Raw genomic sequence first — 25443 nt, forward strand, 5'->3', positions numbered from 1 at the left:
TGTGAGCACACTATTTATTATTTATTTATTATTTAATTTGTATCCCGCCCTTTCTCCCAGCAGGAGCCCAGGGCGGCAAACAAAGCGCTAAAAGCACTTTAAAACATCATAAAAGCATATCTTAAAATACATTAAAACAAAACAGTGTTAAAAACATTTTTAAAAAACAACTTTATAAAAGGGTTTAAAACATTATTAAAAAACATATTAAGCAATTCTAACACAGATGCAGACTGGGATAGGTCTCAACCTAAAAGGCTTGTTGAAAGAGGAAAGTCTTCAAAAGGCACCAAAAAGATAGCAGAGATGGTGCCTGCCTAATATTCATTAGTCACCTACAGGAAAGTGCCACACCTGAAGGGGGATCGGTTATGAAATCTCGTTGAAGCCATTTTTTTTTAAAGCACTCAAGCTGATCCCACCAGGTTTTATATTAAAAAGGGGCAGGGTTTGACTAGCATCATATGCCCCCATTTTCAAAGAGAGGTGGAGACGCACTGGTACTGGCAGAACAGTAAGTGTGTCTCTAGCCATATGTTTTTAAAAAGGTTTTTTAAAAGTTTTTTTTAAAAAAGATTTTAAAATATGTTTTGTTTTTAAGATTTTTTTAAAAGAACTTTTGTTTTTAAGGTGTTTTATAGATTTTTTTAAGTGTTTTATCATTCATTTGCTGTCCTGAGCTCCTTCTGGAAGGGTGGGATATAAATAAATAAATAAAATGTTTGGTTCAGCATTTTGTGGTTTTACTTAATGATGCAGATTATATATTCCTTTAAATCTAGGGCTGTACATCTTCCATTTCTGGTACTTGTCTCTGCCATTGGAAATCTTATTCACTGGAGTTCAAACAGGTGGTACAATAGGTCTGCTGTCACACCAGATGAAGTCATACAAACATTCTGTCTCAGTGATGGATTTGTCTGATTTGCTGCAAACAGAGCTGACTTTGATCCTGACTTTTGTACTGTGTAAAGCCTTAAATATAAAATGGAACAAATAATTTTAAAATTATTTACAGCCTTAATTTAATCTGACCTGTGTATGTGTGACTCTTTTGTTTTTAATTTACAGAAAAAATCATTTTGTGTATAATAAAAATGTTGCAATCGTTTTTAAAGATGCCATTACTGATGATATTTTCTAATGAGGAACTCCTATGTGAAACCCTGTAAAATGATTAGTTATCAATTTGTTGAACAGACTGAATTTGGAATTTCATTAATTTTGCTATAAATCTTAATATTTTCATTTATATTGCTTTCCAAAGTTAAGGGCATGCTGAGGGCAAAAGGTATAGGAAAGAGCTAATTTCAGAGAACTTACATTCTAATCAGGATGATAAATGAGATGAGTATAACCTTGTACCCACATATAAAGAACACAACGGAGATTCACCAACAGTCAGTAGTAAAATATGTGGCAGGGTTGAGTGCATCTAGTCTCACTTTCAGCTCAGCACCTAATTAAAAAAACCTCTCTTCCTTTCACCTTTCACATAACCCAAGATAGTATCTGATGGAAGGTAATATGCAGCTATTCTGAAATGTCAGTAAAGACATTTAGGTTGGCATCAGAATCTGAGTTTTGGGTCAAGTGTTAGGTTTTGAAATTCAAACTGCAATTTAATTTTTTTTAAATAAAAAGCTGAGATCCAGATACATTTGTATTTTATCCCATTAGGAGTATTCCATAAGGAAACAAAGTCATCACATATGGATTGATACTTTTAAAAAAAAAATAATTATTCCATTGGGGGGGTAACAGCAGATGTAGACATTTTAACATCTTTCGTGGTTGACCCTGCCTCAGAAACCAATGTTTGTTTTGTTAGAAAATCATGCCATCTCTTCTGTATGTGTGTGTGTGCGTTTAATAACCTAACTGGAAGTGTGAACTGTTTGGAGGCTTGGAGAGATGCTCTTGCATTATCTTCACTATTGTGGGGATCTAGTAGATAAGTAGACAGATGCGTCTATCTGGGTAACCACACCTTGAATAAATCTGTCCTAGCTACTTTTTAATTTCATCACTCCAAGGTATGTGATGTTCATTCACAAACCCTGAGGCAAGACTTTTATAACTGTAGTAGCCATAAATAATTGTTTACATTACAGTCCCTCAGTGTCTTGGATCAGCCATATAGGACTTAAAAAACAAAGGGTTTTTTAAAGCAATTATACCTTTCATTGACTGCTGATTTAAGTCCCATAAGTCATGACTGTGGTGATTTGGGCTATTTTCATGACAGCAGAATTCAGGAAATCTATACTTAGATCTGTCCTTGTGGTTGATGAGATATGTAGGTGTGGCTTTTACAAATAACAATTTAATTGCCTTAATTAGGCCTATTGAGGGGGTGGGGGAAAACCCCAGCCAAATAAATGTATAATGCTAAAATGACTCTATTCTTTTAATTGAAATCTTTGAACACCAATTCAATGAAAGAGGCTTGTGGCTGTAGTCCTGTGCACATTTATCTTGCAGCAAGCCCTACTGAACACAGTGGGACCTATTTCTGAGTAAATATGCATAGGATTTGCAGCTTTCAAATAAAGGTAATGTTCCAGGCATAGGTACAGCTTCCAGTGGTATTAAAGTTAATAGGTAAACCCCAACTTTCTTTATGGCAAAATGTCACAAGGCAAAAACACCTCTGCACCTGTTCACCTCAGAACACAGGAAGCTATATTATACCACATCAGATCATTGGTCCATCTAGCTCAGTATTGTCTACATGAGTGGTTCCCAAACTTTTTTTAGGCCCAGACCACATGAAAATTGCTGAGGGTCTTGGCAGGCCACTTAAATATTTTTCTGCCTGTTGTAACAATTGTAATGTGCTGTGCTAGATCCTATATGATTTTAGTTGCTTTTTTATTGCGTGTTTTATTTCTTATATGTTTTATTTATTTATTTATAAAACTATTTTCATATCATAAAATATCAGGGCAGTTGAATTTCATATTATTCAGATTGTAATACAATAAAATACAATATAAGAAATTAAAAGAAACAATAAAAATACAATTGAAAACCAATATGAATATTTAATGTGATGGATGTGCTGGCTCTCATCTTCAACCACAAATCCACATACTGCAGACCACCTGAATGAAGGTCACAGACCAATGGTGGTCTGTAGACCACAGTTTGGGGACCCCTGGTCTACACAACTGGTGTGGCCCTCCAGATGTTGCTGAATTACAAGTCCCATCAGCCACAGATGGCATGGCCATTGGTCAGGGATGATGGGAGTTGTAGTTCAGTGACTTCTGGAGGGCCACACACTAGCAACTCCCCTTCCTCTGATGCCATGTCCTTTTTCCTGAGGCATTTTTGACTAATCACATGTCTTGGGCTCATATCTGTCTATTCCCATATTGCAAAGCTACAGAGAGTCAGTTCACACATTCATCCTACATGGGATGGGAGCTGGTCTGTTCCTCAGGAAATATGAGCTAGTGTGAACCAGTTATGTGCACAATCCTTCCCCCTTTCAAAAGGAGGGGGAAGGATAATTGATACAATCAAAATCTTTCATTCTTTTCCCAGTTCTCTCCATCAACCATAAACTAGTTTTGGTTGCAGCCAAAAGGGCAACACAAAATAGGTCATCATCAGAAAGGCAGCTGAGAGTATCTGTATACAATGAATGGACCAGAACTGTGGCAGGCTGCAGCTTGAGTTAAATGGTTCCAGAATGCTAACATTTTCTTTAAAGAAAGATGAAAAAACCCAACTGTAGGATTATTATTTGGTACACAAATAAAAAGTGTGACAAACTCATGTTCACTTTGTATAATATATATCTTGGATAGAGTTCATTTAAACATCCTCTGAAATTATGGTATGTTAGATTTTTTTAAAAAATGTAACCAAGTTGTTGCAAAACCGGTATTATCAAATAAGAAACTAATCCAAAATTGGACCTGTACTGTTTCCCTTTTAACATATAACATCTTCTGTAAGGAGAAGAAAACTTTGCATGCCATTAGCTAGGGGTAGTAAATGGATTTTATATTTTTTAATCCTTCAGTAATTCTCTGGAATGTTTATTGACAGCACGTTAAATATTACCAGAGATAGTCATCTTTTATAAGCCATTGTTTCCCTTTTTGCGTGCAGTTGGATTTCAAATTTTCTTCTTAATCCAGTGTGGCATTACTGTGAATCATGGGTTTTGTTCCTTCTGAAGTCTGCAGTGAACCACGAAATGTGAAGTATTTACTGACTACATTATATAACTTGTCAGTCTTTTGCTGTAAGCAACTGTGCTTGGATGGCTTCATGGACATTTAAAAAAACCAGAATAAAGCAGCTAATTATAACATTCATCTTTCTCTTAAAATGACAGCATTATCTTTAATAAGCTGCCTGTTGTAGAAAGAGAGAGCAAAGATTTCTAAACAAAGGGAGAAGATTTTTAGTTGCACTGCCTGCATACAGTTGCCATGTGGGTAACTTCCACATCCAGCACCAGCATAACAGCAAAAGGGGGGCATATCATTAGATATAAAAATACTAGTGTTACATCCTTAGTTTTTATCCTCTTTCATTTGGTTCTCTAGTTCTTATGAATCTGTAGTTGCTGAACAAAGAATAACTAGTTCCCTTCTCCTTAGATCTGGTGGAACAAACAGGGTGGGGGAATCTTCTTTTCCCCATTGCTCATTTGTTCAATGCTGACTTAAAACACATGTTGAGAGACCACTAATTCAAAGAATCTGATGTACTGTGGGACCCCAAGTTAATCTATGCCTTGAGGTGGAGCTCACTCAGTGGATCATGCAATTCCAATAGGCTGGTGTGGGGAACCTTTGACTTAACAACATAAGAAGAGCCTGCTGGATCAGGCCAGTTGCCCATCTAGTCCAGCATCCTGTTCTCACAGTGGCCAACCAGGTGCCTGGGGGAAGCCTGCAAGCAGGACCCGAGTGCGAGAACACTCTCCCCTCCTGAGGCTTCTCGATGTTGCTAAACTACAAACCCATTAGCCCCAGCAAATATGGCAGTGGCCAGTGATGATGTGAGTTGTAGTTGAGCAGCATCAGGAGGGCCAAAGGTTTCCCACACCTGTTGTAGGCAAATCTAATCCAATCCATATAAACTTTATTTACCTGATAAACAACTCAGTATAAAGAGATGATGTGCAATACATCAGGAAGTTTGGAAGAGGGAAGCCATGGTTCATTTAGGGTAGCTATGTGTCCTCCTTTAAAGAGAATAATCCTCTATTTAAAGGGATGGCTGATCCAGGTTTGGCTTAAAGATAAATAACCTTAAGGAAAGCAGGAGTCTTGAAGTTGCTCATCAACGGTTAGCACCTGGGCAGCTCAGCAGGCACACAGGTCACCTGGTCAGTCTTTCCCACTATGGTGAGCTGCATTGGATTTCTAATTAAATTTTAGTATTTTTTTCAAAGTTTGCATCTATGCGCATAAATTAGCAAATGCACATTTTATGCAAATCTGTGTTGTCTGCTGGCCTCTTTTTGGGTGATACATTCCTTTTTTTTGTTGGTGATTCGTAAGTTGCCACCCTAGGTACATTCTTGATCATCTGAATTGAGTCAACATGAGTTAGTTACAATGTATATTCTGTCTCCACAATACTTCATGCCTATAGGTTGGTTCATACATTACACTGAGCACAGGTACAAGCTGTCTGTGCACATGTACAAATGTTTGTGTGAAAGACTGTATGCTTGTTGATTTGTACACATATTGTATAGTTGTTGAATGTTTTATATGAATAACTATGAGTCTACAGCTCACGTTTGTGTAGATAGGAACACAGATTGTACACTCAATGAATATAACATGTAACATCCCTTGTCAGGTATTTAGCAAATGGATTATGAAGTTTTTTAAATGGTGAGCAAGTTGCTCACATAGTGTGAAAATATGGTTTCCAGTTGCATCTCAACCATCCCATTGAATAAGTGGGGAATCCTAACAGCTTTTGCATTCTTTAATGAAAGTATTACATCAGGGATGGGAAACCTCAGGCCTGGGGACCAAATGTGGCCATCTATGCCTCTTTATCTGGCCCTCAGGTCTCTCTCCAGGCCCCACACCCATCCACACCCACACCTCACTAGACCTGCTTTTCACCTCCTTTATTGTTTTTATTTTGCTGGAATGTGCCCTTGGAACTCTGATAATACTTCTTCCTTGCCTGGATAGAGGATAGAGAGAGAGGTGTGTGTACAAATGAACCTATTGTACAAAGGCAAAATGCACATTTGTTTGTTTGCCCACTTTTGCTTCTGGCTCCGGTCACCACTAGGGTTACTTTCACATTGCACTTTATTCTGTTATTCTGATAATTTCTTATCTGGTATTTTTTGTGCATTATATTTGATCTTTCACACGACGCAAGCTCCAGAATTATAGTGGAATGTAGTGGAAGTTTAGTGCAAATTTCTGTGATAAATGATACCAGAAATAATCCATTAGCAAGGCTGGGAACCTGGAAGATCACAGGAGTTTTTTGCTAGCTGCAGCTGCTCATGTGACAGGCATCCCAGCATGCAGTGCATTCCCGCCCTTTTGTCACAACATTGTACCAGTATTCCAGCATCGATGCAGATTGCAGCAGCATTTCCCACATAAACCCCAGTCTTGATACAACTAAAACAATTTAAAAAGTCAGATCCTAAAAGGAGAGGGCTTGCGTGGTGACAGGATGAGATCTTAGACCTCCTACACAGTGGGGAACAGTGCGCATGGGTGAGGGACAAAAATAAGCCATGTGAAAGACAGTTGCGTGAAATGCTGGTATATCAGCTGAAAAAGCTGCTGTTTCTTAACGCAACAGGTAGTGCAGTGTGAAAGGGATTTTAGAAATCGGGACAGAAGCACTACCTTTTGAATCCGTTAAACTAATGCAATCAGCCCCATGTGTGAAAGCAGCCTAGCTCATGGCCTCTGGAAGATTGTACAAACAAGAATATGGACCTGAAGCTGAAAATGGTCTCCTGACCCTGACATATGTATTTCACGCTAAATTGATATTTAGCATGTGCCCTCCGCGGAAAGAGGATTCTGTACTCCACTAGCGTTGTGGGCATGAAATCAGAGTTCAGTTTGTCACTTAAAGTCATAATGTTGTTCAATTCATGAATTGTAATCAGTTGTACAAATATTTTGCTGGAGCTCATTGAAAGAACACAGATCAAATGAACATTTGGTGGAAATGTGAGTGTTCAGCCTGTTAAGGAATTAGAATTAGTGCCATGTAATCTGATTTTGCATGCATGCACAACTTCTTTGAATCATTCACATGACTCGGGCAATAGTACAATTTTATTATGCAAATGAGATATTCAACAGGTGTTGCCTCCTTATTAGAGCTGAAGGTTTAGCTTCATAAAGGAAAATTCAGATCAGTAACAGCCTATCACAGCCTTGCTGCTGGTTTAGAATCCTGAGGGACCAAAATGGTCCTCTGTTGGTTAAGAAATGGATTTGCTCCTATGGTCCTATCAAGGTTAGATCTGGGTTGTTAGAGGGGAAAATGTGCAGCAAATTTGCCTGATGGGATCTTTCTACTCTTTTCAATCCCCCCCCACTCCCCATGTTGCTGGGAGGAGCAGTGTCTTAGAGCCAGTCCTAACATTCTTTGTACTCAAGTGTACATACCTATGTGCAAAATATAGCTACCAAGATAAATGGTGTATACATGTAGAGTTAGACATATGCCTTTTTTAAAAAAAAAGTTGGGAGCAAAGGTTGGAAAAAGGAGTGGTGCACATAAGTGTTATACTTGGGACAAAAAGTAAAGTGAAGATTAGTCCTTAGTTAGGAATGTTATGTGTTCTGTTGAGATACATATTATTCTATCTGTCTTGATTAATGGATGCATGTCCTCTCCCTACAGAAATTTGCGCTGTATGGGACTTAGCAAATTAGCAAAGCTCTTTCTGTTTTGTCAGTCCCTTAGTGCTCTTTGGGTGACTTAAAAGTGGATTGTTGTGATTTCACTTCTTGTTACACTAAACACTACTCTTTCTATGAGGAGCTCAGTGTAGCTGGCATATGATTCCCAAGTGGTCTTCCCATTCTAGGTAATGTGCAGGGCCTACAGTAGAACTCTGTCATGTACCTTCAGACTATTATCTGAGCTTTGCTTATTTGTGTGTGTGCAACTGTGTGTGTGTTTGTAAGGGCTAGGAACATAGGAAGCTGCCTTATGCTGAGACAGACCATTGGTCCATCCAGCTCAGTATTGTGCACACTGACTGGCAGCGAATCTCCAGGGGTTCCGGCAGGAGACTCTCCCAGCCTTACCCAGAGATGCCAAGAATTCAACTTGGGACCTTCTGCATACAAGGCAGATGCTCTAAAACTGAGCTATGGCCCTTTGGTTTTAATTATGCTATGATTTATGGCAAAGTTTATTTTGTAAGTTCCCATAAGGGCAGATTTAAAAACACGGTACACGTTCAGGAATAAATAAGTTAATGTGTCCCTGCATATCACACAAAGTGCTAATTCCCAAATAACTCTAACAGAGGCTGGGTTGTCTTAAGATTAATTGGAATTAATTAACATGACTAATTTAGGTCCATTTGTTTCAATGGGTCTGTTCTGAGTAAAACTTAGTTGGATACAACCCGTTTACCTCATATGTGATTGTTGGAGATTTTTCTCTGTGTCTTAATTCACTGAAAATTACATTTTCCAGTTCAGTTTTAACACAGATCAGTAACATCCTGAATTACAGTTTAAATGTAGTAATCTGAAGGCAACAAAGATTGGTGGTTAAATCTCTTCTGGATTATCATCATCATCATCAGTAGTAGTAGTATTCCTAAAATTATGCTAGGTGCTAAATGATGATGATGATGATGACGACAGGTTCCCTGCTGAAGGTTTACAGTTTACAGTCTAGGAAGACAACCAACAAGGAGAAATAGTAGAACAGAGAAGAAGAGAAGGTCTTGTTATCCTCTACTTGAGACCTTTATAATTGTATATCACAGCAAGCCCTTCCAGGGAATGGAACACAAATAAATTGTGGCAGTCTCTAAATTACAAGTTTAGTATGTATGAGACTTCCAGGGGAAATAGTAGAGGATATACTTTGTTATTGTTGTTTATCAAGTCTTATCTCACATGATCATTTACAGAGAAGAGCAAGTTTTACACATTTGCAGAAGTGAGACCTGACATAAGAGAGAATAGTTATTAGTTCAGAAAAGTAGCATTTCCTTTTGTAACAAAATACAAATCTTTACATCGTTAGTTTCTCTTTGGGCCTTGTTAAGAGAAAAGGCTTTTGCCAGAGGAGCCAGAATGTTGAATAACAAGGACTCTGTGAAGAGGTAGAATTAGCAACATATTGGTGACATTTATTAGTTACTTATAAAGTATGGTTCGTCTCCATTATGGATTCAGTTGCAAATATTAAGCTGTTTTCCTTGTTAGTATGAAGGACTGAGTGTGAGCTGGAGTTTTTAGTACTCAGCCACTTAATCCCTAGCATGGGTGTTCAAAATGTTTCAAAGCCTTTTATGAACAGCAGAGCTGCAACAAGTGCCATTAGCCTTGTCTGAAACCAAGCTGATTCAGAACACAGTTTTTCCTGTATACATTTGTAGCCGATCCATGTGTGTAGTACTGGTCTACTTTCAAATGATGTTAACGACGACCATCAACAAAGGCTTTATTTTGTAGATCTGGCAAGATTTGAGCCTCTGTATAATACAAATGTTTTGCCATGTTACCCTTCTGTTTAAATTGGTGTGGCTATACATTGATATTTTTCCAGGCTTCAGCTGAAATTGCTCAATAGTTAATATATATGTTCGGTCTTGGTGCTTGATTTTCATTCACATATTGAAATGTGTGTAGTAAGAAAATCCATATTTGAACATACATTTGATCTGTTCAAAATTAAAACTGTAAGATGGATATTTATAAAGGCAAGATTAGATGGTTGGGCTGGCCTCACAGCAATTGTTAGTATGGTAACATATTTCTAGTCTGATCCTACACATGCTTTAGTTCCACTGTGTTCAGTAGAGTTTATTCCCAGGCATGCATAGATTGCAGCCCAAGGTTCTTTGACACAGTAACTGTGAACCTACAGGAGTTATCAAGTGATCAGCTCCCTTCAAGAGTTTCACATTCCCACACCAGCTGACCTGCAGAGGCATCAAGTGGGTAGACTCTGGGTGAGCTGCAGGAGTGTAGCTAGGTAATTTTAGATGCTAAAATTGGTCTTACTCCCCTCCCCTTTAGACAAAATGTGTATTTCTTCAAACACATAATTAACACTTTTCTCCCTGCCATTCTGCTGCTATATTTTTAAACTGTTAATAGGCTATAACAGTTAGAAGAAAAACAACAGCAACGTACGTGTGTGTGTGTGTGTGTGTGTGTGTGTGTGTGTGTGTGTATTAGTGATGAGATCCATTGTGTGGTGCCAGTTTGAAACCATTATCTTGCCCTAACAGGCTGGTATTGATTCAAGTTCATTTTTTTGTCTGCAAGCTGCTGCTTTTACCAATCTGTTTTTTCCCTCTCAGAAAAAAATATTGATATTCTTATTGATATTTTTAAAGGAAATATCGATACATTAAAAGGTATCGATAAAAATATTTATTTATTTATTTATTATTTATTTATTTATTTAATTCAATTTTTATACCGCCCACAGCGAGGCTCTCTGGGCGGTGTACATCAAACATAATATATATAATCAATTTTAAAAAAAACTTGAGAAACACAACATCCCTTGCCGTCGGCATGTGGGACTAGTTTTGCAGCACTTTGGATCAAGGCCTGTTAGGCTTGTGGTGGGGCATCGGGCCAAATGCAGACTGACAGGTTAGCACCGAGGGCAGTTCCACGTTCTGCCCATTTGATCTTTTCCTATCCTGCAGCTGTGTCCTCAACACCAAAACCAGCATGGTATAGGAGATATATTAGATTTATATCCTGCCCTTTCTCCCAGTAGGAGCCCAGGGTGGCAATAATATCAATATTAATATCAATATTTTAGATGTAGATTATTATTTTTTTAAAGTCTGTTTCCAAAAATAGCCGTGGAAAATCACTACATAAAAATCAGATCTGCAATGATAGCAAATAAATAAATAAATTAATGGAAAATTCAGTACCTAATCCAAATTGGGTAGAATTCTAGCACGTCCCGTGTGTGTGTGTGTGTGAGAGAGAGAGAGAGAGAGAGAGAGAGAGGGAGGGAGAGAGAGGGAGGGAGAGAGAGGGAGGGAGGGAGAGGGAGAGGGAGGGAGAGAGAGGGAGAGAGAGGGAGAGAGAGAGAGTGTGTTCTGCACTGGCAGAGTGACACTTCTGTGATTTTAGTGGAGACCAGTGAGAGGCCATCACTGACAGAGCAATCCAAACCCACCTTAAGCTGGGCTGGGGTAAGTGGGTGTTGAATTGGGCAGAGGTGTTCCTCCTCCCAATTCAACATTCACTTACCCCAGCCCAGCTCAGGGTGGGTTTGGATTGCTCTTTCTATGTATTTGTGTGTGGTATTCTGAGGTTTATTGTTTTTTAAGTCTGCATAAACCAGAGTCACTTTCTTTGATACTTACATAAAGGTGTCTGTGCGCAAATGGGTAAAATTAACATTTTACAAATGTTTCATCTAGCAAATCTTCAAATATTTGGTGCAGTTTGTACTCTAAGCAGATAAGATAACGAAGACATTTTCCTAGGTATTCTGATATCTAGCAAGACAATCTCTTGTTGTTTCTATGTCCGGCCTCCATTGATATAGATCTTGAAGCAGGCAAGCAGAACTGTTGTTAACTTCAAGATTGGATTCCCTATCAGAATTGGAGATGTCAGTGGATCAGCTGCTTTGAGAATTAGATCCTGCCTCCTACTTTGCCTCTTTCTTCCTGTATTGATCTGGCAGCATTGAGAAACCTCCTTAGACAGTGCTTGTCTGTGATCCCATTCTGTATTGTGATTTAATCAGTGGTTGTAGGTTTGAGATAGACTCAGCCATTAACTAATTTTAGATCTGGCAGTAGTCTCAGATTTCAGCTACCTCTTTCCTGGAAATCCTTGGCATCTTTCCCTGATGTTCCTGCACCAGCCTGTTTTCTAAATCCCATTAATATCTTTTTCAGTTGTAGGAGAAGATCAGATAACTATAAAACCTAAGCTCTTTCAGCTGTGTTACTTGCCCAAAGGTGAGTTCTGTGGTGTTCTGAAAAATGACTTTGATGGCTTCAAGAGGAATTGGACAAATTCATGATGGACAGATCTATCAATGGCTATTTTAATTATTTAAAAAGTTAAAAATTAGAACTGTTATATACAGTCATTTTAACTGGTTAGATTAATTAAATCAAAACATTTCTGGCTGATTAAAAATGTGGTCCAAGTTAATCACCAAATTGTTCAGAATGTTAAAACAACAAAGGGATTGTGAAGAGCTCCAAAAGGGTCTCTCGAAACTGGGTGAATGGGCATTAAAATGGCAGATGTGATTCAATATAAGCAAGTGTAAAGTGTTTTACATTGGGGCAAACAATCCTAACTTCACACTCATGTTTGGCTTGTGGGCTTGCCATAGACTTATGGTTGGCTTTTATGAGAATAGAATGCTTTACTAGATGGTCCTTTGGTCTGATCCAGCAGGGCTATTTTTTGTTCTTAATCAGAAATGTGTTGTTGTTTTTTAAAAAAATGAACTATTTTTAATATGAGTGCTTACCAAAATTGCACGTACCATTTTAAAAGGGCCATTCCCCACTCTCTCTTTCATGCAAATTGAATGCCTTTTTATGGTGCCTGCTATGACATGAGTATGCATCAAATAAAAAGCAACACATGGTTCTTCAGAACTATTCCTTTAAAATCTGCATAAATTTGCAGGTGACTGTCAATTACTTAGTTAAAACTGTTGCCATTAATCAGCGAAGTTTTCTATAACTGGGTGACAGCACCACTAAAATTGAAACAATATAACTCTGATAATGTTGGTGGGCAAATTACAGGGAGTATCTGCTTCTGAGCTTCCTCCCAGTGAAATTTGGTTGGTCACAACTGGACACAAAATGCTGGTTTAGGTAGCCATTGTGGCACTGTCCTGATTTTTTGGACTCCAACTCCCATCAGCCACACCTAGCATGGCCAGTGGTGGAGGATGATGGGAGTTGTAGTCCAAAAACCTGGAGGGTACCACATTGACTACCCAACAGTCTGATTTCAAATGGCAAATTTTAACATTATTAAAACTGGAATCCTAAGCACACCTTCCCAGAAATGTTTACTTGAAACATGTGGGATTTATTCATGGATAAACATGCTGGGGATCAAGATGTGAATATTATCTTGCCAGTGCAATTATTCAGTTGTGGAATTCAGTAGATGTTGTTCTTTTCATTCAGGTCTAGAAATCTACATGTACTCTATGATGTAAACCTACAGAATTATGAATGCTGTTCAGAGGCAGAATAGCTTCTGTGCCCTGTTGCTGCAGGCTCTGAGGAATGTCATTTGCAGAACATTCCTTTCCTGGGTAGCCAAGTTTGGAAGCTAGTTTATTCCTGGCTGCAAAACTTTGTGGATGTCTGAATGGGAGATATGATAGAAAGAGAACTTTGATTTCCATCTCTGCCCAAGTAGCAAGGATTAGTGAAAGCCTATCCTTTCATCTTGCAGGGACAGGTAAAAACAAACAAACAAGCAGCTGTATGAGACTCTCCAGAGGAGGGAAATGAGGGGGGTGGAGTGACAAGGGGTGGGGGAGAGGAGAGAAAGGGAGTATATCTGCGTGCTTGTGATTGGTACAAATACATCTGCCAGCAGGACTTCAGTGGAATGTGAAACCAAATCATTTTCAAGTTAAAGATAGCACAGAGTACACAGCATCTTGGTTACTGGGGGTTTAAATTCAGTCTCTCATAGATTTCTGGATCGGGAGTTTTTCTTTTTGCCGCCTCCTCCGGGACTTTTTTAGTATTTTCTTCAGCCAATAAAAGGACTCTTAGTCTACTGGAATTGTTAGGGGGTGTGAGAAGATCATGGTGCATACTGCAGGGTAAGTAGCACGCTTGATTTGACGTCCTTGTTGCTTTTACTGTACATGCTCACTTCCCTCTGATCTCAGTGTTATATGGAGGCACGCTTGTAGGTAAGGCTGCTTGTTTGCCCTTTACGAGTGGCTTGGAATGCACGCCTCCATGAGCTGGCATTATACAACTTTGCTTGCTGTGGCATGTTTCAGATCTCTTTTTGTGTCAAGATCCCTACACAGTGATTTAAAAGTGGTGTTTCATTCCTGCCAGATTTATTTTTCCCTATCAATATGCTGGATCTATTTCACTTGTAGAATTTAAGTGAGTAGTGAGAAGAAATTCTGCAGCAACAAAGCTGGTGTGTGTTTTTTTAATTGTATTTTATGGTTTAGTAGCAGGCCATTATAGTTGCAGCATAGTGTTTCCATTCTGGTCTTGCCTCTTTTTCTGTGTCAGTCTGCAACAGAAAACAGATTTTTATTTCTGTGAAACTTGCTTTGTTTTTTTCTCTATTTGTTCTCTTACTTAGCAATGGGCTTTTGTTGTTTGCTGTTTTGTCCTGTACTGCATAAGTTTATGCCCCATCTGAAAATATGCACAAGTAATATTGATCTAAAATGGGGCTGTTAAGAAGGTACAGAATGTACTTGACCTTTGGCTTAATAAAAAAAAATAGGCAAGTGCTTTTTATCCGATGTGTCTTCTTAGTTTTTGCAAAGTTTTCTGATCTTCATTTCATCTGTAATCCTATGCTCGGTCATTCATATATGACATTAAAAACAATGGGACTTTTGCATGAGACTAATGGCAGGTTTATATCCTCTGCTCTGGGAAGAGGAATTTTATGATAATACTTAAGAGATTTTTTTTTAACATAGGTGAGTAAGAAAGAGCTTGGCCGTACTTGCTTCCTTGCCAAAAAAGAAATTTATTCTGAGGATTTCATACAGGCTGTGGGTTGCTTTATTAGAATTTATAAAATGTCAAGTCTTGTATTTAGTAATTTACAGCTTGCAACTTTTACTAGAGTGTGTAAAATATATTTCCTACTTTCCATTTGTACTGTTGCCTTTATGAAATTCTTTCTTTCAAGAAAAGCTTCTTGTGCTAGCAGTGTAGTAGGACCAAGTGGTTTTCTTGGTGATATAAAATTCCTGATCTTCTGGTTTTTATTTTGGAGAGTTCTTTAAAACCACAAGGGAATCTTTGCCTTAGGTATATAACAACACTTGGCTGCAACTGGGATCAGTTTCCTTCTTTTGCTAGAAAAGCTGCTGCACCTGACAGTTTGACCCTTTTTCTTGTTAACTAATTTCATTTGTCCCAGTGCTCAACAGAACCTTTTTGGGGGGAGGATATAAACAGCAAAATAAAATTGAAGTATGAAGTCTATGCTGTTCCACAGGGAACACAATTGAAAGGAAGCAGAAATAATGAACAATAACAAATTATTTTCTTCATAACTTGTTCTGTTAATAAAAAATGGAGAACAATTTGGATTATAGCTAGTGGAGTGAGTTCTCCTTAGTCCTGTGTTACTGCTGATTTCTCACATATCATATAGTGGTGCCAATAGTATACTTTGATACTGGAAATTCCAGTGGCAGCATCTGTTTACATGTTAGTGTCCATGTGTATATCTCATTGGATGATAGCTTCAGAAGTCACATAGCAGACTACAAACAACCCCAACCAGGGAGAACTCTAGGCCACTTTGTGAGTGGGGCAGATCCAAATTTTTGAGGCGGTTCTAGCATCTAGATGTTGCTGGAGAGTTGGTTGGAAGGGTCACTTTTGAATACTATACTTTAGTTTTTAGGTATAAACAAATTATACTTGAAAAGTTAAATATAAAAACTCTCATCTACCTTTTATGAGCTAGAAACTGTACTTTTCTAGTTGCTAAAAGCTACATGAGAGTTTTCACATTCATCTTTTAAAAATGGATTCCTTGTACTCTGCAATCCTTTGCACACTGACCTGGGAGTAATCCCCACTTAGTGAAAGGGACTTCCTACTGAGTAATGTGCTCAGGATTGTACATTGATTTCAGTAGGAAAAGCTAAGCACATGCTTAACTCTAATGGAAGCTAGTGGAACTTCAAAGTGTATGTGTGTATGTAGTTTTTAGATGGATTGTGCCATTATATTTTTTCCAATTCTTGAGCCTCAAGGTGGTAAATATTTTTAATGTACCCATACCCAGTGGAACGTCACCCCAAGACAAAACTCTTGGTTGCCTGCAAGTCCACAATTCCATAGATGTGGCATAGAACAGATTCCAGAGATGGTCTTATGTTGACTTCTCACCAGGAGATGGAAATACAGCATGCTTGCAGGGATTAATTGCCGTCTAATTTAGCCCAAGCACATGCCAAGTCATAAGTGACTTTGAGCATACAAAGATTGCTTTCCTCTCATTACTGACTAACCAAAACCAGTCCATATTCACATTAGGTTTCATGTTAGTAGGCATGATACCTGGGCAAGATGGAGACTCAACACCGCTTTGAAATTTGTTTGGAAAGTTGTATAAAAACTTTTTTGGGGGGGGGAATCATCTCCTACCAGTGAAGTACTGGGAACACATATTAGCAAGTTACGGGTAATATCTGATAATGTTTAGAAAGTATATTGTCCTCCTGTATATTGTCAGAATATTCCATCACTGCAAAGTTTCCTCTTTGTGGTTCCCTGTTATCTTAAAGGACAGTTACTTTATGTAGAATGGTTAAAAGTAATGAGTCAGATTTATAACATTACCTTATCAAGTAAGATGACTAGGAAATTTGTGTTTGTCAGTCCTTGGAGCAATTTTCAGGGTCAACAATCCAATGAAGCCTTTCAAAATCTTATGTTGGTGGACAAAATGTTTGCATTTATGATACCAGGGATTTTAGGAAAGTGTTAAAATTGAGATACACATGAGAAAAGGAACAAAGAGTCTTGTGACACCTTAAAGAAGAATACATTTCTAATGGCATACACTTTTGTAGACTTAAGTCCATCAGATATATTCATTTTACTAACAAAAACATTTTACACTGGCATTTTTTCCAAGTATTGCAACTGGCTGTTGTGGAAAGTAAAAAAAATAGGTTCTGATATGCATTGGTCAAAATGGAGCACATTAACAGAGATGTTCAGTAAAGTCAGAACTTGTACGCTCTTTTTAATTTCTGATCACATGCACCTTATCTTGGCTAGGCAATTTAGTTTGCAATTGTATATCTACTTATGTGGGACTAAGCCCCCACTGAGTGAGTCTTTTGCACAGATATGAATAAGCTTGTTCTGTTGGATGAGAAATCTGCCACTGCATTTCTATAACCTTGGTAAAGTCACTGGAGCAAGTGTGCCTGTTTTCCTCATCTATAAAACCGGGATAATAACACTACATTTCATAAAATACATTTAGCAAATGAGCAGGCAGCATTCAGTACCAAAATCACTAATCTTTCTCTAAAAATCTTCCTATGACAAAGCTTCTGGTTGCACATCCATAATACTGAATTGTTTGGCAAAAACAAATAAAAATGTGAATGAATTGTTCAAGCTTCTCAGTTTAAATACAAGCGCTTTCCAAGACAGCAACATGAATATTAATATGTGTCGCTCATTACTCTTTCAGTTCTATGGAACTCTCATCCATTACTACAGATCAGAGACATTGGTGGGAAGGTGTGTTTTTTTCAAACTGTGTACCAGGGAACCCATAAATTCCGAGGAGGCTTGTTGGAAGTTCTTAAATGTGAAGATCAGTAATGTCTGACAGAGTTTTCCTGCAGATATATTACCAACTATAACTGATCTTTTGCTGAAAAACATTTGAATTGGATTGTTCTAGAGTACACTCTCAGTTCATACTGGTAGCAGTGAAGTCTAGCTTGTTATGAATATGAATTGTAGAACTCATCCCAGAATCCTCTGCAATGTGGAGGGATTCCTTCATATGCAATATGATGTAGAGAGAATACCCTGAAGACAGAAAGTTTGAAAACCACTGGACTAGACAGTCTTAAGATCACAGCTGCCCCTAACATGCCTTACTGTACACTAAAGGTTTGTGGCTGAGGAATAGAGAAAGTCATCTGCAGAACAGTCTTGCTATACCTTTTAATGTACACACTGTGTATGATGTACTATCTAAGTCTTGTTCACATTGGATTTCACTTTGTGCATTCTATGTCTACTTGTTTGGAATACGACAGTGCTTTATAGTGGACCAGATTACTGTCCCATCTAACTCATTGTCTGTTGTCCTGACTGACAGAGGATCTCAAGCAAAGCACTGAACTATCCCTCCCTAGGATAACTGTAAATTATGTAAAATGATCAGTGTCTTAAAATGCAAGCTTTTCTATAAAGTGCTAGGAGTGCAGTGGGTGCATACTACACAGAAACCAGGAATTAGTCTTCCATTCACGATTCTTCCATTAATATAACATGTGAAGAAAGCTTTAGCAGCATTTCTGCAGGAATTGTGCATTCCTTAGGTAAATGATACACTGGGTAAGCAAGAAAAAAATGTATTCACTGACTGTTTTTAAAAGAAAAATACTCTTTTAATATATTTTGCTTCCCTCATACTGAAGAGCGTTTAGCAGTTGTTAGACCGGCCTCTATGATATCTCTCGCCATGACTGATGGCGAGAGAAGAGAACCCTTCCAGCCACTGACGAGCGACGAGGTGCAGGTACCTATAGCCTCCGGCACAGCCACCAGCCAGGGGCCTCAGCCTGGGGAGGAAAAAGACGAGGATGCACTCAGCGCTTGTAAATCCATCCAGGACAGTCTGGCCTCAGCAGGATCATCCACCCGGGATCCAGCCCACGAGGGGGAGAACCAGGTCCCTTACCCTGCACTGGCCTCCAGCGTCTTCTTCTGTCTCCACCAGATGACCCGCCCGCGCAGCTGGTGTCTCAAACTGGTCTGTAGTCCATATCCTTCCTGGTCTGAGCCGAGTGGCATCAATTTTGTGTGCGGTTTTTCTTTTCCTTATCCACTTTGCCTTCTGGCTTTTTGGTGCTGGATTTGAGAAGACATCTTGGTAGGCAATGGTTTTGGTTGATCATTTTCCTGTCTCTTAATGGGTCGACTATTTTAAGCTTGTTCTCCTCGCCTGCAATGGCCTTGTGAATAGTTTGTGATTGTTTTGACCTAGGCTGAATTCTCTGAATCCAGAAGCGAGATTGGTGGTTGTGGTGGTGGTGGGTAAGACTGCCTTAATGAGGTCATAAGCTGAGAGTTCCAGGTTGAAGGAGATGTAGGTTAGTCTTGTGTTGTGTTGGTGAACCCAGAGGAGATGTCCAAACTGAGGATGATTTTATTTGATCCTAGTGAAGTCCTGCCTTGTTGTTGGGTGTGCAACCATTTCATTGTGGCAAAACTAACCATTTCTATTTGGACTTGTCAAATCCTGTGTTCATTTATTACGCCATTCTAAGAAACACTAGCAAATGCAAGAAGGAGAAATTGTGTGCTTTAGGTTAATGTATTATTAAGATATGTATTTTATATCTCTGTGTCAGCAGCGTACCCCTAACAAACCTTTATTCACTACGAGTGGGTATCTTTGGGTGAGCTCTTGTGATGTGAAGTAGGCAGACCTCTTTTTTAGTAGAATGCTTCTTCTCTCTAGGACAGGGGTCCCCAACATTTTTTGGGCCAGGAGCACATTTGGAAATCTAAGAAACTGCTATGGATACCACAAAATAGAGGAAGGAGGGGGGAGAAAATTGTCAGAACTGTGTAGTTAAAGGTGTGGATTGGTCTTTTGTTTCCTTTGATTTTTAATTTGATTTAATTGACTGTTTTGTATTTTGTGTTTTGACATGTATCTGTATTATATTTTTGCTGTACGTCGCCTAGAGTGACAGGATTTTACCTGCCAGATAGGTGTCTAATAAATTTTAGATAATAATAATAATAATAATCAAAGCTTTAGGCTAAACCAGGCTCAGATTAACCAGCACTGACTGTACCTATTTCACAGGTCATTAATTCTGCCCTTTTCTATTGTACTGCACTGTAGATAATGTTAAGCTTTGTGATCAGAGTATACCAGAAAGAAAAAGAAGGGAATGTTTATTTTCCTTGGAAAGCATTTTTTTTCATTGTTTGCAAACGTCAATTGATGGAAAAGAACATGTTAGCACAAACCTGCTTAGTTTTGTCATGGTCTTGGTAATGCCTTTATTAAAGCTGGCAAAGTTTGACTTCTGCCACAAGTCAGCACTCAGACAACTTTGCTGACACACACTCAACCCACTGTGGTAATACAAAACAAGAGTTCTTTTGTGGTCTATATTCAGGAAGAGTTTCACATTTTAAAGATTGAAACTCCAGATCTAAATTCCACACAACATAAAGCTTCACTCTGAGAGGAATTATGGAATGTTTGGGCATATATTTATGACAATAGCTTTCTTATCTGAATATAGTTCAGTTCCTAGAGAAAATTCCTGAACTGATGAAGAATCCTTACCTGTTGTGTCAGAAACTTTATTACTGTACAATTACAAAGCTGAATTAATTTATATAACTTGAGATTGGAGTCAATATAATTGTGGACATTGTTCAGCACTTACTTTTATAGCCCTGTATATAAAAGTCCTGTTTCTGAAAATTCTGTATCCAGTGCATCCTGTTTATCCACTTCACTCAAATCCCCAAACTATCCACATTGACATATCTGCACTTCCAGTTGCATTTTGTACCTGTGAACATTGAATGCAAAGGAACTGTTTGAATATGCTTTGTCAGCTCTCCCAAGCAAGTGGTTTGAATAAAGTCCATGAGTAAGATTAATCAGTAGGTGCCAGCTTTGAGTCCCTCTGTTAATATATTGTGTATACTGTCTGATGTTGATGTGATCATTTATAAGGTTGAACACAATGCATTATTGACTTATTGTTGGGGCATGCATCATGATGCATACTCTGTATATGTATCAGATATTCATCACAATGCATTGTCATGGGTAAAAAGAAAAATGTGTTCAATTCTTCATTAGTTTGGGCCTAATTAATTCATGAAGTACTCAGAAAGAAACAGCTACTGTTCCTTTTTGAGGGAACACATCATATGGATTTCATTGTCCTGATCAGCAGTGTTTTCTAACATCTGTATTCCTTGATTCGGAATATGAACTTCAGAAACATCAAATACAAGATGAGCATTCCACTCTCCTGAATTCTTTTCTGGCTCAACATTTTAATCTGAGGCAGGGAAGAACTGAACTTCTCTTATGAGCCTCTCCCTCCTCTTTTCCACATGTCTGCTTACTTTTCTGTTGCTCTGACTGAAGGAAAGAAGTAGGGAGGGATGTCTCCTTCCCATCCAGCACCTGGTACTGATACAGCCACAGGTGCCTGGGGCACTTGGAAATGTCATTTTCTCTGTGTTCCTGACATCCATTCCTGTTGGTTAATTTTTATCATATTTTATTTTTATATTGTGATGTGCATTCAAAGTTCAGCTCAGATATACTGAGTTGTATGGCTAATTGCTAAAGCGGATTATAATTAGACATTTATTATAATGTTTTTGCAGATTTTTCTATTGCATTTCTAGCTGTGCAACCATATATTCTGCATGGGCCTCACACTGGCTTGAGGTCAGAGGATTCAGCTAGGAACTACCAGAGTATCAGCTGTTAATGACTATATAATTTCATTACCATTGATATGGGAAGAATAATTAAATCAGATGATTTGAAGTTACTGTTACTGGGAAGAGAATGCCGGGGGGGGGGAGGGACCCTCCTACATTCATTTGTATTTGCCTATTAAAAATACTGAAGAAAAAGTGTCCTTCCCCACTGCAACAAAATGGATTTATTCACCAATTGTAATGCAACTGCACACAAGGAGATTGATTTTTCTAACAGTTCTAGAAGGAAGTATGGGCACACAATGGAAAACATAATTATTCTTTATTCTAGGAAGTGACCCCATTTTGTCTAATGTCTAAGGTATTGCTAGTTTAAGCAAGTCAGTGGTAAGCACTTTGATGTGGATACTTACACTGTGTGAAGTATGGAAGAGGATAAAGGCACACATACTTAACAAACATAGTGCTGCAGTTAATTTTTATATGGTCTGATTTTTTTATATGAAAAGTGGACTTTCAAGTGCTGTAACCACCACTGTCCATCAGTGGTTTTTTGCATTCTTTTTAGTTATCCTGATATGCTACTGCTGCTCCAGTAGCGTATTTAGGCATTCTTTCTTTTTTCACAGTGTGGTCCCACAATTCAGGGATTACATTGCTCACACCCTGTGGCCAAAATATGTCAGAGTTCAATGAGAACTTCCTATGTTTTCTGATGGAACACAAGAATGCAAGTTGGGCTGAATGAAGGTTGATATGATGATGCCAGAGTCAGAGATGAGTAATCACTAGCGATGCTGGAGGATTTTGTAAAATCTGCATTTTTAAGCAAACTGACCCGTTCCAGGGTTCCTGGACTAATACACAATTCAGAATGCAGTTAGCCTGCAGTTTTCACACAACACTGCATCTATGAAAGCTGACAACACTTAGCCCACTCCCTATGAAGTCCATTGATCCATCTGACCCAGTATTGCCTACTCTGACTGGCAGTGACTCTCCAAGATCTCAGGAATGGGATTTTTCATAGCGCTGCAACCTGAGATCCTTTTACCTGGAGATGATGCAGCAGTTGCATTTTATTATACAGTCACAAGATGGCTGAATACCATAGCCAGCATGGATTTTTCACATTCTGCCATGTTAAATTGAAAATACCCCTCATGCTATTCTGCTGCTTCCCATAAGCTTATTTCAAAACAGAATCTTACAAAACTTACAGTCCTGAACTCAGAAATGCTTGCTTAACAACCCTCTAAGTTTTCATAGCAATACGCAAAACACTCAGAGAGAATAGAGAGTTCAAAGTCTAAAACATGAGAAAAATAATCTAGAGCTGTGTTGGACTGTTTTCTGTGAGTGGCCTCATAATTTGTTGAAATTAATTAAAAATCAGCCATGTTTACAGAGTACCTGTAACCCTATTACAAACCTTGCCCCATACTCTGACCTTCATCTTCTGCAGTTTAAAAGTTAAAAAGGCTGATTTTTAATTAATTTAAGAAAAATAACATTGGAGTCTATGTTAGTACAGGCATGGTCAGTAAGAACCAACTGTAAGTGTTCTAAAAGCCAGACTAACAGCTGTTTAGCTTGGCTAATAGGAGGCCATATCCATACCAGATATTTATTCCATGTTAGCCAGTCATGGCTTCCCCCAAAGAAACCTGGGAAGTGTAGTTTGTGAAGGGTGCTGGGAGTTGTTAGGAGACACCCCTTCCCCTGAGAGAGCTCCAGGAGCCAGAGTGGTTTAACAGTCAGCCCCTCATCCCAGAGAATTCTGGGGATTGTCGCTCTGTGAGGGGAACAGGGCATCTCCTAGCAACTCTCAGTACCATTCACTAACTACACTTCCCAGGATTCCTTGGAGGAAGCCATGACTGTTTAAATGGAATAAATGTCTGGTGTGGATGTGGCCAGGGACAGCTTTGGTTTTTGGTCAGGAGACTACATGTGTCTGCTGTAGAATAAAAAGGTGGGGGAAAGCCCAAAAAATAATGATACTATTCATAATGTTTTGTGTTTGGAATGGAAAGGGGCTTTCCCTCTGCCCAGTGCCCACTCACCCAATTTCTTCCCCTCCCTCCCCCTCCCCCAGGTCAGTTTTACCTATCATAAGCATGATTGTACAGGAGTAAATCCCACTGAACTCAATAAGCATGCAAATGATCAATCCATTCTCAGCAGACTTGCACAGGATCCCATTTCTTACCTCCTGGATTGAAATGTAGAGAATTTCACTAATAGGCAAACAAACACTTGTGGTTTAAGAGGGTACCTATAGCCAGCAGATATGTGTATCAAACTTTTAAAAGCAGGGATATTGGGCAGCTATAGTGAATGCATCAGGGGAGCAGGAGACCTGACCTCCTCTCTGATATTGTACTGCCCTACAAATTTGTAAAAATGCAAACACAATTTGGGTAGGTCTTTCACAGTCCAATCTACTTCCTGCATAGCTTGGAAGAATTTGGTACCGTATACCTCTGAGCATATGCTGAGTGGTGGCAATGCCTGCAATCAGCCCAAATAACAGAAAAAGTACCCAAATTGAGTTTGCATTTTTACAGATGTGTAGGGCAGTCCAATATCTCAGAGAGGAGGTCAGGTCTCCTGCTCCCTTGGTGCATTCACTATAGCTGCCCAATTTCCCTGCTTTTTAAAGTTTGATACAAATATCTATGGGCTATAGGTACGTTCTTAAACCACACAGATTTTTTGTTCTTATGTTATTCCTACCTAATGTAACTAAATGACATGGAGTGAAAGTCTTGAGTGAAAGAAAAACCTTCTAGGAACAGTAACAATGCCCTTTGGTTCTCCTGAATGCGGCTGCCAGCATAGGGTCTGTACAATGGATAGACAATGCCTGTGGCAGTGCCTATTAAATGACTGTTTTATGCTTCAAAGCATGTCTAACTTATGTTTCAAAATCCCAAATATTAATTAGCATTGTACAGTTGCTGAATGGATTCATTCTAAGCCTGTTCAAGCCCCAAGCATTTCCAGCCCCTATCAGGACTCTTTTCTACATGTGTGTTGCAGGTATTAGACACCTCTGCTGAACTGAGTTGGTTGTTGTGTTAGGGATGATAGGCAGTGTAGTGTGGCAGCTGCATAGATCCAGGTCAGTGCTTGTAAGAGGTTAATTAAGTTCCCTCCATATGGGCATATTACAGATGTAAATCAGGCATGCAGGGCAGCCCCAGTGGATTCCTTTGTGCCATGCAAGGTTTCTAAGTGGCTCGGGAAGAGAACCTTTGGCAAATAAATCCAGGTTGTTGTTTTCCTTTTGTGCAAAACAATAAATTTAGAAAATTCTGCTGTGGCTTTTGCTTGCAGGAACAGTGGCCAAAATGATGGTGCTGCCATCTCTGGTGCCAACTGGCTCAGAGTTGTCACTTGCTTGTATTTGTAAAGTGACGGAGCAGCACATGCTATTTAGCATTGCCTTCCAACTGTGCCAGCGTATTCCCTGAGTTGCAGAGCGTCTTGGATGAATCCTGGGATGTAAAAGGAGAGTAGGTTTGAGCATGTGGCCACACAGCTTGGATGTAGGGACAAGAGGGTTTCTTTCATGTGGATGATTGTCTCACACTAGTCTACTATTCATATTGATCAGACTGCCTCACCCAGGTCACTCACCATAGGAGGGTCCCATCTCAGCCTTGCAAAATGAGGAAAGGAATACATCAAATGCTCTGATACGATACAAAAAGGTGTGTGTTTGAAAAAACTTAAGGGGAAGGGAATACTAAAAAGGGATGAAATTCTAACAAGGTCTTGATCTTTTTTCTTACTGAACCTGCTCATCTGCCAAG

At 38.9% G+C, this 25443-nt stretch overlaps 1 protein-coding gene across 17 annotated transcripts in view; it reads left to right on the forward strand.

The window, feature by feature from the left end:
* The window catches only part of DTNA (dystrobrevin alpha), a 309414-nt gene that overhangs the window by 46226 nt on the left and 237745 nt on the right, over positions 1-25443 (forward strand). The window contains exon 1 of one of the 17 annotated variants that reach the window (XM_061598202.1): positions 13804-14031. The exons of 13 other annotated variants lie outside the window; for them this stretch is intronic. In XM_061598202.1, coding sequence (XP_061454186.1) covers positions 14015-14031 — 17 coding nt within the window. In that variant the 5' untranslated portion in view covers positions 13804-14014. Of the gene's footprint in view, positions 1-13803; positions 14032-14073; positions 14125-14221; positions 14367-25443 lie in introns of those variants that run through there. 3 more of the 17 variants (XM_061598228.1, XM_061598238.1, XM_061598220.1) reach the window with 3 other exon arrangements.

This window comes from Rhineura floridana, chromosome 1 (assembly GCF_030035675.1).
Source record: "Rhineura floridana isolate rRhiFlo1 chromosome 1, rRhiFlo1.hap2, whole genome shotgun sequence".
NCBI lineage: Eukaryota > Metazoa > Chordata > Lepidosauria > Squamata > Rhineuridae > Rhineura > Rhineura floridana.